We start from the raw sequence: 15751 nt of genomic DNA, 5'->3' as shown, positions 1-15751 counted from the left end.
CTGCTGGGCTGCCTGCTGGGCTGCCTGCTGGGCTGCCTGCTGGGCTGCCTGCTGGGCTGCCTGCTGGGCTGCCTGCTGGGCTGCCTGCTGGGCTGTGTTATCCAGTCCTTCTGGCCAAATGGAGAACACTGAGTGCACGGTTTTATGCCAAAGCCCCTCATCCCAGCAGGGCTGGTGGCAGGGATAGCAGGTCCCCGAGTGTGGCTCATGCCATCTGTGGGCTCTGCTCCAGGACTGAGGAGGGATCTGTGCTTAGCCTCAGTGCTCTTTTGACCTCTTGCCCCCTGTCCCTGTCTCTGCAGCTGAAGAGCAACGTGCTCAGCCTCGACTGCCACATCAGTAAATATGCCACGATCTGCCAGCAGCTGAAAACAGAGGTGAGGTGCTCTGTCTTTTAGCTGTGCTTTGCTTTGTATGTGCACCTCTGAGCTCCTCCTTGAGCTGTGTGACAGTGCTGCCTGCTGGAAGAGCTCTGAGCTCCATAGGGCTGCCAAACCAGCTGTGGTAGAGGTGATCCTTCTCTGCAGGTGGCAGATCTGCGGGCAAAGCTCCGTGCCTACGAGGATGCTGCCCAGGATGCAGGAAAGCAGGCACCAGCACCACTGCCGTCCCCCAGGTGAGGTTGTGGGGCTGGTGGGGAGGAGAGGCAGAGCTGGGGTGAGCCCTGAGGGAAGCTGGGCTGGGAATCCCAAATGTTGTCCTATTATCCATCTCAAAACCCAAACATGACAGTTTTCCCAATGGATTTTTCTCCTCTCATTTCTGTAGGTTGCAAGAAGATGTCCCAAAGTGCTGCTCAGCCCTGAGTGCTCACAGTGAGAGTGGTGGGGAGCAGCAGGAGCTGGGAGCTGGGCAGGATGCTCAGCTGAGAGGAGAGGAGGAGGTGAGAGGAGTGGGGGAGCTGGGGGTCAAATGCCCACATGGCACAGAGGGAGGAGCTCAGTCCTGGGGTGCTAGCTTAGCATGAGCTCCTTATTGCTAGCAAAACCCCTTAACTTTTTTAGGTAAAGTATTTTGGAGGATGAGACTCGGCTCCCGTTTGGTTTAGATAAGTGATCGCTTTGGAATATTGTTCCAGGTTCCTGCTGAAATGCCCCCCAGCAGCCCCAGCCCAACCCAGCAGGCAGATCTCCAGCCGGGGATGGAGGAACCAAGCCACCTTCCACGTTTGTCCCGCAGCCACACAGACACGTGAGTCCTTCCTCTGCGTGCCCCCTCTTGGTTCAGGTGGCCCAAGCTCACCTGTGAGCCAGCTTTGGAAGCAGAGGGGCTGCCCTGGCCCAGACCCATTTATCTGACATTGTCCCCCTCTCTGTCCTAGGCTCGTAGCTGCCATCCTGAGCGTTGCTCGAAAGCAATACGCCCTCCTGAAAGCTGCTGACCTCCTCACTCCTGACATGGTCTCTGAATTTGAGGAGCTGCAGCTCCTGGTGCAGCAGGAGGCAGCTGTGAGCCCGCAACCCACAGACACCAGTGGGGCCCCCCCAGCCCTGAAGACACAGCGGGGCTGCAATGGTGAGCAACCAGCGGCTCTGATCCCAATCTTTTCTGGTCTTGTTTAATGGTTGGTACATTTCCCAGTCTGTAGCTCTCCCTCTGCACCCCCAATGCCACAGCATGATCCCAGCACTGAGGCTGAGGGCTCTGCACTCCCTATTTTCCAGGGCCATCCTGTTTTCCAGGGACAGACTGAGCTCTGCCATAGGGCATTTCCCTTGGAATCACTCTGGTGCCTTTTAGGGTTTGGGGATTTGCAGTGGCTCTGTCCCTCTGGGTTCGATGTGAGCGTGGTTTGGTGATACCTGCTGGGAAATGACAGCTTTTGGGGGCGATGCTGGGGGCTGGGGATGTATGGGAATGCTGCAGACGGTGCTGACTGTGTGTGTTGCTTCTCCTTCAGCATCAGCACCAACGCTCAGCACGGAGCCCAGCGTCCCCATGACGAGGGCTGCTCTACGCCGCCTGCAGCAGCTCGCTCCGCTCTCCAGCCCCAAACCGGCGGTGAAGAAGAGGAGGAGATCTGAGATGAGCAGCACTTCCAGATTGGAAACACCTCACAGCCTCAACACGCGGGCGAAGCGCCAGCGGAAATCCTCCCCACTGAGCTCGGGGGGAGAAGGGGAGGCACCGCAGAGCCCACACACCCCGTGCCTTAAAGAACCCAAATCCCCCCAGCTGTTGCCGTGCTGCACCCCCAAAATCTGCCCTCTGACCGTCACCAAAAGGCGTGTGCCCCTGATGACATCGGCAGCCCAGAACTGCTGCACCCCGACCGTGTGCGACCTCAACGCGACTTACAGCCTCTCCGAGGACGTCGCCAAGCTGGGAGCCCTCAGCCTGCCCCGGTTCCCCAACTGGGAGAACGCCCCGTGCACCCTGAAGAAGCAGGAGGGCCCCTTTGTGCCCAGGTCAGTGCTGTACCACTCGGGTACAAGGAACATCCCAAGGAACCTGCTCCTCCTTTTCCCTTTGCTCCCATGGCCGTACCCTCTGACTCTTCTCCCTCCCTGCAGAGCCTCCATCCCCGTGTTCCCCATGAAAGGTTCCTCCATCCCAAAGCCATCCTCGGTCTCCAGAGGGTCTGTGCAGAAGCGGAGGCGAGCAGTGAGGTGAGACGGCAGCCATGGGTGATCCCCTGTGGGGCTGGGACCCCCTTTTTGCCTGCTGACAGCCTGGGCTTTAATATGGCCATCCCCACGTGTCCCCTTTTCCTTCACAGCACCGCTTCCCGTTCACTGGGTGGGATCCAGAGCCGCATTGCATCGAGCAGCAGCCGGAGGTCTGTGCAGCCCCAAAGTATCCCAGGTGCGTCCTACAGGCATAGCACTGCATGATGCCCTGTCCCTGATGCGGTTCAGAGCGGGGGCAAAATAGCTGGTGTTGGTGTGTTGGTACGTCTGGGGCTGGGGGGAGATGCTTTTGGGGTTTGCTGCTTTCTCCCTGCAGACAAATCCTTGGGAAAGGGCGGTGGAGGTCTGGAGGTGGCTGTAATGATGGGGCTGGCAGTGGGTTTGTAGGCTTTGCCTTTTCATCACCTTCATCCCTTTCTCTCCTGTTTCTATCTCAGAGCATCCGCCCCCTGGGCTCACCTGGAAGGGTCGGAGTGGCCCCAGAGAGCCGGCATCCCGTGACGGTGCCCCCACAGCCCCCACCCTACAAGCCATGAAGCTGCTGTGCTGATGTCCCTCACATCCAGGACCCCTCAGCATGGCCCCAAATGCAGCTGCCATGCCTCTTCCTCACACCCAGGGAGGTAGAAGGGCCACTACCCCAAACATGGCCCCACTGTCCCCTAGCCTGTGTCCCCACTCCCTCCTGCCCCTTCCCTCTGCACAGCCCCATGTATTTTGTAGCAGATGGATCGCTGCTGTTCCCTCTCAGCCCCTCTCAGGGTGTCGAGCGTTGACAGATGGGCGACGCTGAGCAATACCACGCGCTTTTAATAAATCTTACAGCTTAAACCCAAAAGGATGAGGGGAGATGTGGGGCTGCTTCTCTCCCCCTCTCAGCCTGGGAGTGGTGCTGGACTCCCAGGGGTGGGTTCCTGTTTTCCCTTCGGGGCTTCAGAGCCTTTCTCCCTCTGCTGTGGGGTCCCTGGGGGCTCCTTGGGGCCACCAGTGGAGGTGACAGCTTTGCACCGAGGTCCCAAAGGCCCCATGGCTGCCTCCACCCCACCGCCCCCACTATGTTCCAGCCCCCTTGTCCCATGCACCACTCCCTCTAGGGACTGGGGTCACCGCTCTCTGCCCTACTTTGCTCTCCCCTCTGTCTTCTCTCAGGCTGGAAGCTTCTAATTAAAGCTTCCGCGTTCGTTTGCCTCATTAAGAAGGGGGGGGGAACCTGGCTTCGTGTCCCCACAGTGACAGCTCTCTGCTTTGATCCCACTGTGTGGGAGCGGGGAGAAAATAAATCCTGGGGGACCACAGCGGGGGCACCCCCTGCCCATCCCTCCCCGTCCACGTGGATTTGGGGAAGGGAGGGGGATCCCAAAGGGCTGGAGCTGAGCTCAGCAGCAGAGCTGTCCCTGCCCCACTTGGGCTTTCAGCACACATGGGGTATGGTTTTGTGGCTGTAGAACCAAACCTAGGGCTGAGGGGGCTGGGACAGGATGCCCGACGCAAGGACTGGGCATGGGGGGGGGGGGGGGCATTAGGGGCCCCCCAGTGTCATCGTCCCCCATTGCTCTGGGCTGGTGCCCACTGGGACACGGCCTTGTCCCCGTCCCAGTTGAGTTTTCCCAGCTGTCGGCTGCCACCTAGCTGCCACCTCTGGGCTCTGCCCCATCCCCACGGTGTCCCCCACCCGCAGCCCCACTGCGCTGATCCCGGCACATCCCCGCGATGTCCCCCTGCCTGTACCCATCAGGGCCAGCTGTGGCCCTGTGCCCGTTGCCCCCACCCTCACCCCCTGCCCATTTCCCGGCACCGCACAAAGCTGTGCTGGGTACACTGAGCCCTTTCAGGCAGCCCTGGCACCACTGGGCTGGAACGGGCTCGGGATGCTTTGGCTGCCTAATTAAAGCTGGCCTTAATTAGCAGCATCCCTGTGCTGCCAGGCCTCCTGGGGAGCACCTTATGGTGCCCCACGGCATCGCACCCTGGACCCGCAGCGCCCAGACATCACCGCGCTCGCGCTGCCCCACGGGCACCGTGTCCCTGCTCTGCCCCGGGTTTTACCCCACGCTCTATGGGCGCTGCCAGCACACGGGGCGGACTGCCAGCGCTCAGCCACCCCCTCTGGGTGCCACAAAGCCGGGCTTTGTGCTCCATGGCCGCCAGCCAACACCGTGGCCATAAAACCCCGACACGGCGCGCATCGCGCCCACCTTCGCCATGGAGAGCCGCCGGGTATCCTACGGCCGCCGCTTCGGCCCCCCCGGGCCTACACGGAGCCCCATGGAGCGGCCCCGCTCCCGCAGCACTCACCCCGTGCCCCGCACGCCGGGCAGGATGGATTTCTCGTTGGCCAACGTGCTCAACTCGGAGTTCCGGGAGACGCGCACCAACGAGAAGGTGGAGATGATGGAGCTGAACGACCGCTTCGCCAGCTACATCGAGAAGGTGCGGCTGCTGGAGCAGCGCAATAAGGTGCTGGTGCTGGAGCTGAACCGGGCGCGGGAGCAGGAGCCGTCCCGCCTGGCCGACGTTTACCAGGAGGAGCTGCGGGAGCTGCGGCGCCGCGTCGAGCTGCTGGGCACCGCCAAGGCGCGCGCGGAAGTGCAGAGGGACGGCCTGGCCGAGGAGCTGGGGAGTCTGCGGGAAAAGTACGGGGGGGTCCTGCAACGGGGCTCCAAGGGTGGTGGGATTTGAGGGGGTGGTGGGGACCGAGGTGGCCGCCAGGACCAGGATGGGGACCAGAGTGGCGATGAGGAGACGTGGTGGTGGGGACCAAAGCAGCCACCATGATGAGGTTGATAATGGGCACCAGGGTGGTGATGGGCAGTGAGGTGGGCACCGGGGTCAGAGTGGCAATGGAAGGTGATGCTGGGGACTGAGGTGGCCACTAGGACCAAGGCTGATGATGGGGACCAGGGTGATAATGGGGATTGTGGTGCTACTGGGGACCAGAGCGGCCACTGCAGCTGGGATGAGGACCAGGATGGTGATGGGGACCAGTGTGGCCACCATGACCGTAGTGGTCCCAGGGACAAGGGTGCCCAGTAGCATAAGGTGGCCACCAGGACCAGGATGAGGACCAGGGTAGTGATGGGGGCCAAGGTGGCCACCAGGACTAGGAAGTGGCTGCTGGGATGGTACAAGTCCAGTGGGGCTGTTCTGGGGGGGGGATCCATCCATGGGGCTGAGTGGCCACCATGAGCAATGAGCAACTGAACCTAATGAGTAACAGCACCTAATGAGTAACAACGTGTCACTGCCCCGTTGAAGGCTGCAGCAGGAGGTCACCCTGCGCCTGGAGGCTGAGAGCACCCTGGCTGCGTACAGGCAGGTGAGGGCAGGGAATGAGATGGGAAGTGGGGGCAGCTCCCCTCTCATCCTTCTACAGCAGGGATGGGATGGGGTGATATGGGATGGGGTCACAGACCCCCACACCCACCCTGGGGACAATCCCTCCATGTCACACGGTGGCAGGATGTTGATGCTGCTGCCCTTGCTCGCCTCGACCTGGAGCGTCGCGTGGGGTCCCTGCAGGATGAGGTGGCCTTTCTCCAGAAGGTGCATGAGGAGGTAACGTCGCTGTGGTGCCGGGCTCCAGGGGTGGATCCCATGGCCACGCTGACCCCCGTTCCCTGCAGGAGTTGCGAGAGCTGCAGGAGCAGCTGGCCCAGCACCGGGTGCACGTGGAGGTGGACGCCAGCAAGCCAGACCTGACGGCTGCACTGCGCGATATCCGCACACAGTACGAGGCCATGGCCGCCAGCAACATGCAGGAGACCGAGGAGTGGTACAAGTCCAAGGTGCAGGCGGCACCCTGTCCCTGTGTATCATCTCCATGGGCTGGGTTGGGTTGGCTTCTCCCATGGCTGGGTGGCTCTATGGGGTGGCACTACGGGAGAGCTGACTCCATGGTGCATCCGTTCCAGTTTGCAGACCTGACGGATGCGGCCGCCCGGCACGCAGAGGCCCTACGTGCAGCCAAGAATGAGGCCAACGAATACCGGCGGCAGCTCCAGGCCCTCACCTGCGACCTGGAGGCTCTGCGGGGCTCGGTAGGTGCCAGCCATGGGGTGTGAGGTGGGACGCGTCCTTGGGCTGTGGCACCATGGGTGCCCATGGAAGGCATCGAGGACATCACGTCCTCTGGTGGTCACCAGAACGAGTCCCTGGAGAGGCAGCTGCGGGAGCTGGAGGAGCGCTACGCGCTGGAGACATCGGCCTACCAGGACACGGTGGGGCGGCTGGAGGAGGACATCCGCAGCCTGAAGGAGGAGATGGCGCGGCACCTGCAGGAATACCAGGACCTGCTCAACATCAAGCTGGCCCTCGACATCGAGATCGCCACGTACCGCAAGCTGCTGGAGGGCGAGGAGAGCAGGTGACGGCCCCTCTCTGCCCCCAACCGTCCCCGGCTCCTTCTGGTCCTGCTGGGTTTGGGGAGCACCCTGCAGAACTCCTGCCTCAGCTGTGGGGCGGTGGGGACCCGATGCTCTCCCCGACATTCCTGTTGCTCCTGCAGGATCACCGTCCCCGTGCAGAGCTTCTCCAACCTGCAGATCCGAGGTGAGGCTGCAGCTGTGCATGGGATGGGGGTAGGATGGGTGTGGGTGGGGACTACGAGGTCAAGGCATCAACCAGCTGCCAGGTCACTGTGCCTAAAAGGACCCCCAGAGTGTACCAGGATGGAGGGGATGAACATGCCATGGTCGCATCCCTAAGGCCAACCACGTCCCCGAGGCCACATCCCCAGCGCTAACCGTTCCCCCAGGGTCAACCCTGTTGCTGAGGCCAACTATGTCACCAAGACCATCCCCACTGACAAGGCCAATTGTATTCCCAGTGCCAGTTGTGTACGCAACACCAGCTGTGTCCCCAGTGCTACCCTCATCCCCAGTGTCAACCACAACCCGTGCCCACCATTCCCCTGAGGCTGACCCAGTCCCTAAGGCCACCACATCTCAAAGCTACCCACATCACTAAGGCCAACGCCACCCATGAAACCAATCATATCCTCAGTGCCAACCGTGTCCCTAGTGCCACCTTCATTCCCAAGGTCAACCACAACCCAGTGCCAACCTTGTTCCTGAGGCCAATCCTGTTCACTCCTGCAGATCAGGATTTTTCAGCCCAACTTGTTCCTTCTAGACCCTTCCAAGGTGTATGGGTGGAGGGGCCATACTCGGAGCACTGGGTCACCACCCTGTCCCATTCATGTCCCCCAGAGACCAGCCTGGACACTAAATCTGTGTCAGAAGCTCATTTGAAGAGGAGCATCGTGGTCAAAACGGTGGAGACAAGGGATGGAGAGGTGGGAAATCTTCATCTGTGCCTCCCGTGCCCCTTCTCCATCCCCAAGGGGGGACACTTGTCATGTGCCCTGTCCCCAGATGTGTTCCGACCTGAGTGGGGTGATGGTCCCTCTCCCTCTGCCTCCAGGTGATCAAGGAGTCCAAGCAGGAGCACAAGGAGGTGGCGTAGGGCGGATGAGCCACAGCCGCGCTTGTAGCTGTAGCTCCGTAGATCCCATCCGATGCTGCGAGGGAGCCCTGCGGCCGGGCTGGAGCCACGGGAGAAGCCCACCCTCACCTCTCCCATCACCCCATGCCCCAGGGACCCCTGTGTTGGTCTGGCCAGGGCTGAGATATGGAGGCACTGCTTCCTGCATCCCACCTTGCTGGCCCAGGAGGCCACCATGAATGTCCCCACCATGTCCTGGGCATCCCTGGCAGGGCTGGAGGGAACACGGTACTGCATGGTCAGGGACATTTTCCTGTTGCGGAGCAGCAGTTGAGCTGAGCCAAGAGGTGCAGGCAGGAGGAAGAGGAGGATAGAGCAGACGTGGAGGCAGGTTGATGGTGGGATGGGGAGAAAGGGTGATGGAGTGGGGTCTGTGCAGGGTGCCTGGGGATGTGGGGCGGTTGTGGGGCTGGAGCAGCAATGGGCACAGCACGGTGGGTGTCCTCATTGGCTTTTCCAGGGCACAGAGCCATGGGGCTGTCCTTACTCCAATGGGGTGCTCATCACCAAGGTGCCTCCCCTGCCAGATGTGAGGAGACAATCCGGGGGGGCTCATGGCCCGAGCCCAGCTGTGCATGGGCGTTCCAGAGGGGTTGGAAGTGATCTGCTGTCCATTGGCACCATGTGACTCTGTTTCCTGTGAGCTCTCCCAGTGCATGCCACCCACCTGGGGCTCCCGCAGACCCCACCCCCACTTTGTTTTAGCCACTGACCATGAGCTAAACCTGCCCTGCTGCCACCTAACACAGCAGCCCCCATGCAGCAGCACTCCCCTTACCCCATAGGGTGAGCCCATAGGGTGCCACTCGGGTACCACCTCCTCTCCCCACTTGTCTCCGTGTCCCCCCACTCAGCGCTGAGCGTGCTTCACAGCTCCTAATTCCCCAAGGGCCATTCCCAGGGCAGGACGTGTTATGGGGTGTCAGTGCGGGGTGTCAGTTTGTCCCCCATGAGCTGGATGGAGCTTCGCAGCCATCATTGCTACTGGATTAATGCCCTAACATCGCGGCAGCGTGAGATGTGAAATAAAGCCTAACACAAGCGCTATGTCGGTGGTTGTGACTGCAACCTGCAGGACAAGCTGCGGCGTGGTGCGTTTTTGGGATCAGTTGGGTGCCCAAAGGTTCCTCACTGCGGGACAGAGGCTCAGCCCTGAGGCCCAGGGCATGGCTGACACATTCTGTCATGGCAGAATCACAGAATATCCCCAGCTGGAAGGCACATGGATCAGAGCCCAACTCCCAGCTATCCACAGCACCACCCAAACCCATACCCAAACCTCATGTCTGAGAGCAGTGTCCCAATGCTCCTTGAGCTCTGGCCCGCCACCCTCTGGTGCAGAAGAAAAATATGAATGTTTAAACTCAACTTCTTAAAGATGAGATTGCTCCAGCTGAGGATCTCACACGAACACTGAGTGTTTTGAAATGTTGGTGCTCTTGGGGACACAGCTGGCACCGGGAATAGGAGGGTCCTTGTCACTGAGCTCGGCCTTGGTGGCACTGCCTTGCTGGGTAGCTTTGGGATGCGGTTGGCCTTGGGGAACACAGTTGGCGCTGGGGATGTGATTGGCACTTTTTAAAAGGTAAGAAAATTAGAAAAGAATTAATAGAACAGTCTGGAGGATTACAGGGGCCTCTTAGAAAATCAGCCCTAATAAATCACTGACGTGGCATAAGAACTCCGTAGTGCTTAGCCAGAAAATGCTGCGACGACTCCAGCTATTCATTCAAAAAGGATTACAGTGAGCTTAAAACCTCCCCATGAGCTTTCAGTGTGGCCAGGACGGGACTTGATGGTGGGAAATCCCCACTACACTGCAATGGGACTTTCCACTGCACAACCCCAAGAGGAGGATAAGAGGGCACTGGCAGCGTTTCTAGCGGCCAAAACTTCATAAATCTCCCAGAAGAGAACGGTGCAAGGTGTAAGGGCTGACGCTACGTCCTCGCAGGGCACCCCAGCACCCGCCAGCAGCAGCGGCACACGTGGACGGTGATGAAGATGACCCCAACGAGGACGTAGCTCACGCTGATGGCCTTGATGGTGTAGATCGTCTCGGGGTCATCGAGCGAGCGGCGGCGCTGGGCCTGGTAGTCCACCCTGAGCCTCAGCCCGGCCACCAGCTTGCCTTCCCTCCAGCAGAAGTAGGTGCCTCTGTCGCTGAAGCGGAGCCGCCGGATGTGCAGGTGGTTTCCGTGGTCGATGAAGACGCGCATGGTCTTGTTGACACCCACGAGGTAGCGGGAGCGGTAGAGCCGCACAGAGTCCTTGTCCCACGCCACAGCGTGCTCGGGTCGGGCCTCGGGGCAGGCGATGACCAGATCTCTCCCGAGGGGATGCTTGTGGAACTGCGTGGGGACGCGGGGCAGCCAGGGCTTCTGGCCCAGCTTGTGGATGACGTTGGAGATGGCCTGCACGCCTTCCTGTGGGTTGTCCTCCTGCGCACACGGGACCATGCAGCTCCGGACCGCCACCTCGGGCTTCCAGCGGCGGCCAGAGCGCTGGAGCTGTGCTGGAACGGCCCTGGAGCCGCAGGAGGTGACGTTGGCCAGCACGGTGCGGTAGCGCGGGTGCAGCCGAGCGCTCTGCATGTAGCAGAGCCCAATCCGCCGCTGCTCGCCTCGCACCCCGCAGCGGTCGCATTTGGTCCAGTCCCAGAAGGTGGTGAAGACGCTGAAGGCCTTCGCTGTGTAATCATCCTGGACGTGCTGTCCTATGTCCAAGAATGCCACCGTGATGTGCTTGGTGGGCTGCACGTCCACGTCGTAGCCGTAAAAGAAATCCCCTTTCTTTGTGCCGCACAGGTAGTGGCCCGAGTCCGACACCTGGGCACGGAAAACAATGAGGCTGAACATCCGGATGGTGAAACGCTTCAGTACATTGCTGCCCACGTGGATGTGGCCCGAGTCAATCACCATGTTGCCAGAAAAATCTGTCAGGACGGTGGTTTCATGGCCTCCCATGTTCTTCTGGAAATACCAGACGACGTTGGAGACCTCCTCGGGCTTGCAGTTGCAGGGGAGCTCGAAGGTCATGTCGGCCAAGTAGGCAGCATTGTCAAACATCAGGAAAGCAGGACACACCATGCGCTTGAATATATCTTCTTTCTCCTCAATCGCAAAAGAGTGGAGAACATCTGCCATGCAGAGGAGAAGGACGGCTCCCAACAGCCCCGTCTCCATCCTGGGTGTCTGGGACACCGGCTCTAGAACCCTTCCAATTGCAGTTAGAACCTTTCCAGGTGTTCTAGAACGTGCTGTGCCATCAGGCAACCAGCAGAGAGCTCCATCCTGTAGCATGGCTATGGGGGAAAATTGGGGGGGGCGACAAGGGAATCACTGTTGTTTTCTTGAAAGAAGAAAACCTTAAGGATTGCACCAACTCTTCTGTAGACAACGATCATGGAGAACCTCCCTGTTGGCAGCTTGATCTGTAGCCCAGGACCAGAGGTTTCACGCAAGATAGAGTTCCGTATCCTCCCTTTTGTATCGGTATCCCTCGTCCTGATTTTGGGAGCCCCCAGGATCTTCCCGTTTTGCTTAAGACATTACCCCTTCGCTTTCCGTTAGCCTTCAGGCTGGCAAGCGTTACGCAAAGACAACAAGAATGGCACCTACAACAGATGGCAGGGACACAACGCATCCCCAAGATACATGCCACAAAACCCTACGCTCAAGTGCCAAGAGAAGCCTGAAATTAGGAGCCTGGAGTTTCTACAGAGAACATGGAAGAGGGTGAGTTACAGCCAGGCAGGGCTGACTCTGCCTTTTGCTCCCCTAGCTGGGTTTTTGAACAAAACAGACTTGGCGGTTGTTTCTGAGCTGAATTAAAGGGAATCTGAGCAGCGTAGTACACACTGTGCTCTTCAGCACGCTTGGGAGATCTTCCCACACCAGACCTGCAGGAGAGTGTGGTGGGCAGGTGCTGAGCTGTACCATATGAGAGTCCTTCTGAAGTCTGCAGCCTAAACAGAACGGCTAATAATCCAGACACGATAATACACAGCACTGGAGAGTCCCTCTGCTACAGTGCTGCCCGACGGTTCCTTCTAAATTTCAATTTATGTAGAATTTGGGCAAACCATGGTCCAAAACTATGGGGTGAAGGGATCCCTGAGTTTACACCAAGCCCTGCTTAACACAGCTGGTTGGGTCAGTCCCAGAATTACCACCTCACACAGCATTCCCACCCAAACCAGCCCTGGCTGTATGGTTAAGCGTGAAATGTCCTGGATTACATTTCTTAAATCCGGGGTGACAATGGACAGAGATGACAAAGGGAAGGGGCTGCTTGGGTTTTGGTCTCTCCTCCATACGCGCCAGCCTAAATTTTCTTTCTCTCTTTTATTCTCCTCACCCAAGAGATTCTCACAGAGCTGTCATGTGAGGGCACCGACCCAGAGAACACGAGGAACACAATGTCTGTTGCAACCTTTATTTGGCAGAACCACTGCTGCTCCTTCAGCTGGTCTGGTAACATCTCATCAGCTCCATCACTCTGCTTTCCTCAGCTTCCTTCTGCAAGCTGGTGTCTGTGAGGTGGGCTTCCCCCTCTGCTTTGCCACTGGGATGGCCAGGGGTCCAATAACCCCCGCTCATGCCCTGCAGCTTCCTGAACAGATCCTTGGTGCTCTCCTTCTCTGATGTGCTCAGAAGATCCAGGTTTAACCCAAAGCGTTTGGTGCCGGAAAGGCTCTGTAAGATCTGAAGGACGGCGTCCCTGTCTTCATGGCAGACGTTCTCTGCCAGCACGGTAAGGAACTCCCCCAGGAGGCCAAAACCCAACTCAGCCTGAAAGATTCTGCCCAAGGCCTTCCCCTCCAGTTTAAGCAAAAGCTGGTATTTCTCTTTTCCGCTTTTTAAGCATCTGCGCCAATCTCTGTAAAATTCGGCAGAGGTTCTGGGCAGTTGATCCAGCTCCTGAAAGAGAAAATAATTGTCAAGTTCGTTTTGTTTTGTTCCCACACGAAGGTTTTTATTCCCCCCCTTATCAGTCTGTGGATGTCTGACAGATGCTTTTCGTACAAGGAGCTGCACAAAGCTTGTGAGGCAGCAACACATGCAAAGAGATGAAGGGATATCAGGTTCATCGAGCCCAGGAGAAACCAGAGGACTTCAGAGGAAAATAAACGAAGAGTGGGTGAGAGATGAAACACAGTGCACATGAACACAGGAACCCAATCCCTAACAGAACCAAACATGCTGCCCACTCCGGATCCGCCATCCACTGAAAGCGATCTCCTGGAAACTGTGATAATCCCACAGAAATCTGGGTCCCTCTCAAGTAAACCAAACAGGTGAGGAGATAAAAGATAAAGGGCTGAAAACCCAGAAAATCCATTGATTTATCTATCCTATCTATATACCCTAACATACCCTAACCCTATATAAACGCCCTAACGTACTCTCTCGTAACGCATTGTAACATCCACCCTCGCAGTAGGGTGCTTGGACTAAAAGAGATACCCAGCTCAATGTGGCATCTCCAGATAAAAAGAAATCCTGTTTATATGATATGTAATTGAACTGCTGAACTCATACTGCTGACTGAAGGAGGATTAAAATGTCTGGGCTTTTATACAGATCCTGAGAACAGGGCGCAGCAGCATCAGGCAGCGTCTAAACATGAAATGGAGAAGCCCTGGAGATCAGAGCCCGAGCACTAATGGGATTAGGAACAGCATTTGCTCTGGGGAGATCACTGCTCAGTCCAAGAAAAGACAAAGCTTCCTTAGGAGAGCTGCAAAAAGGATCTCATCATAAACAGGCAAATGAAATTCACAGTCAAAAATTTCATGCGGAACATCTCCAGCTAGGGAACAGCCACAGCCTCCACCACGCAGCAGAGTCCCACCCCATCGTGCCACTGGGTGCTGGGAGACACCACGGGCGTTCTGCTGGAAACACCAAAACGGCAAAGCCAGCACTGGGGGCTAACAGGAAAACAGTTGAGAGTAAAGTGATTGGTTTTTATCTCTGCAAATCCAGTGGGTGCCTGAGCCTCGAATGCTGCCTGCATCAAGATAACCCAGCACCGGAGAGGGAAGGGAAAGCAGGGCAGCTGGAAGCACAGAGTGCCTTCCATTCCAGAAGACGTTCAGCTGACCAGGACTTGGAAAAAGCCCACAGATGGGAGCAGGACAGATGTCAGTCCCATCACAAGTAGCCTGGGTAGAAAATGTTTTTTCACCGTCTCCCAATTGCAGAACTAAGGACGATCCAATGAACTCATCGGGCAGCAGGTTGGAAACAAAATGACTCTTTTCCATATCATGCATAATTAAACTGCGGGGTGAAGAAGAATTGGCTCCGCTCACTGAAGACGTTGTTATCTGCGGCCATTAAACACGACGATCCAGATGCACAGCCTGGCTCTCGGTCCCCAAACTGCAGCCAGCTGGAGGAGCGCGGTCAACGGAGGGCACTCTTCCCCAGGAATCTGCTTCTGGCCGCTGTCAGACGCAGGGCGTGGAGACTTTGGTCATCTGCTCGTTGATTCTTGATGCAGCCACAAAGTAGGGGCTGAGATTGAACCCTGCAGCTCAGAACTGGGGATTCTGAGGGCTTGTAGAAATAATCCTGAGTAACTCTTGTGCTTTAAAATAATACCCAAATTATTCTGCAGTAATATTTAGGGGACAAGTAAAGCTCCAGAAAGCATCTCCCTCACCTGGGGCATCTCCCTCACCTGGGGCATCTCCCTCACCTGGGGCATCTCCAGCTCGCTGGCTTGCTGGCCCTTCGTGTGGCCCACACAGGGGTTCCACAGCACATTTCTCTTGTTCCCCATCTTGTCCTTCTTCTCTAGAGGCCTCAGGTGTGACGCCAGCACAATGTCCCTGCAGGGAAGAGGAAGAGGATACAAGGTGAAATACACGGGTGACGGAGTTGGCATTTCCACCCAGCAGCTCCTGCCGCAGCCAGGGCCCAAGGACTGGCAGGACTCCTCTTTCTCCTGCGTTTTTCCTGCGATACACTGAAGGTTTTGTAGCTTTGGGACTTCCGCAGGAGAAGTCCTCCATTCTTACAGGCGTTCTTACTCAGTGTCCTATTACACTGACGTCTGTGACTAATTGCAGCAGCCCGGACTCAGCAGCTCATGTCACTCTTCTCATCCCGTGGGATGAACGTCTGTGCCTGTCGTTCGTTAGTCCTCCCAGTAACGAGATCTTCGAAGGGGTTCAGGGCTCTGCTGGCCCTCGCGAGCAGAGAAACTGCACCCACGGAGAGAAGCTGTTCTGGTCTCCTGCGGGTGACTCCTAGCTGCTGATACCGCACTGCACTGCAGATTTTATGTACTGAGCAGGAATGTGATTTTTTGATCATATTCTAACCACGGAACTGCAGCAGGGAGTCCTACAGGGACAGGGGAGAAAGCAATGCCATAAATGCCATTTTAAAGTTTTTCCTTTACGCAGGTCTGGCAGCATGACCACATTCATAGAATCATAGAATGGCCTGGGTTGAAAAGGACCTCAAAGATCATCCAGTGTCAACCTCCCTGCTGTGGGCAGGGTTGCCAACCACCAGACCAGGCTGCCCAGAGCCACGTCCAGCCTGGCCTTGAATGCCTCCAGGGACGGGGCATCCACAACCTCCTTGGGCAACCTGTTCCAG

The 15751-nt window shown here is 57.7% G+C and overlaps 4 protein-coding genes across 6 annotated transcripts in view; 2 read left to right on the top strand and 2 right to left on the bottom strand.

Annotated features, from left to right (window-relative positions):
* KIF18B (kinesin family member 18B) overlaps window positions 1–3515 on the top strand; it is a 7818-nt gene extending 4303 nt beyond the window's left edge. The window contains exons 7-15 of the mRNA XM_021377994.1: window positions 303–377; window positions 528–616; window positions 769–883; window positions 1079–1191; window positions 1322–1515; window positions 1901–2408; window positions 2514–2609; window positions 2720–2805; window positions 3068–3515. Coding sequence (XP_021233669.1) covers window positions 303–377; window positions 528–616; window positions 769–883; window positions 1079–1191; window positions 1322–1515; window positions 1901–2408; window positions 2514–2609; window positions 2720–2805; window positions 3068–3180 — 1389 coding nt within the window. The 3' untranslated portion in view covers window positions 3181–3515. The remainder of the gene's footprint in view (window positions 1–302; window positions 378–527; window positions 617–768; window positions 884–1078; window positions 1192–1321; window positions 1516–1900; window positions 2409–2513; window positions 2610–2719; window positions 2806–3067) is intronic.
* GFAP (glial fibrillary acidic protein) lies at window positions 4814–9179 on the top strand. The gene is made up of 9 exons (XM_021377997.1): window positions 4814–5263; window positions 5886–5946; window positions 6090–6185; window positions 6254–6415; window positions 6542–6667; window positions 6773–6993; window positions 7135–7178; window positions 7838–7923; window positions 8052–9179. The coding sequence occupies exons 1-9, from the start codon at window positions 4833–4835 to the stop codon at window positions 8091–8093; spliced, it is 1269 nt and encodes a 422-aa protein (XP_021233672.1). The 5' UTR covers window positions 4814–4832; the 3' UTR covers window positions 8094–9179.
* On the bottom strand, window positions 9291–12424 carry LOC110388573 (Ig-like V-type domain-containing protein FAM187A). Its single transcript, XM_021377995.1, has one exon. It carries the CDS (start codon window positions 11432–11434, stop codon window positions 10073–10075), a length of 1362 nt encoding a protein of 453 aa, XP_021233670.1. The 5' UTR covers window positions 11435–12424; the 3' UTR covers window positions 9291–10072.
* Window positions 12556–15694, bottom strand: CCDC103 (coiled-coil domain containing 103). 3 transcript variants are annotated; one of them, XM_021377999.1, is made up of 3 exons: window positions 15175–15694; window positions 14841–14973; window positions 12556–13054 (listed from the first exon to the last, which is right to left on the bottom strand). In XM_021377999.1, the coding sequence occupies exons 2-3, from the start codon at window positions 14922–14924 to the stop codon at window positions 12596–12598; spliced, it is 543 nt and encodes a 180-aa protein (XP_021233674.1). In that variant the 5' UTR covers window positions 14925–14973; window positions 15175–15694; the 3' UTR covers window positions 12556–12595. The 3 variants fall into 3 exon arrangements, with proteins under 3 accessions (XP_021233674.1, XP_021233675.1, XP_021233673.1); XM_021378000.1 differs by having other exon boundaries at window positions 15190–15694; XM_021377998.1 differs by having other exon boundaries at window positions 14841–15694.

Source organism: Numida meleagris, chromosome 26 (genome assembly GCF_002078875.1).
Source record: "Numida meleagris isolate 19003 breed g44 Domestic line chromosome 26, NumMel1.0, whole genome shotgun sequence".
Lineage (NCBI taxonomy): Eukaryota > Metazoa > Chordata > Aves > Galliformes > Numididae > Numida > Numida meleagris.
Note: the sequence above shows the minus strand (reverse complement) of the source record. Positions and strands in the feature narration are given on the sequence as shown.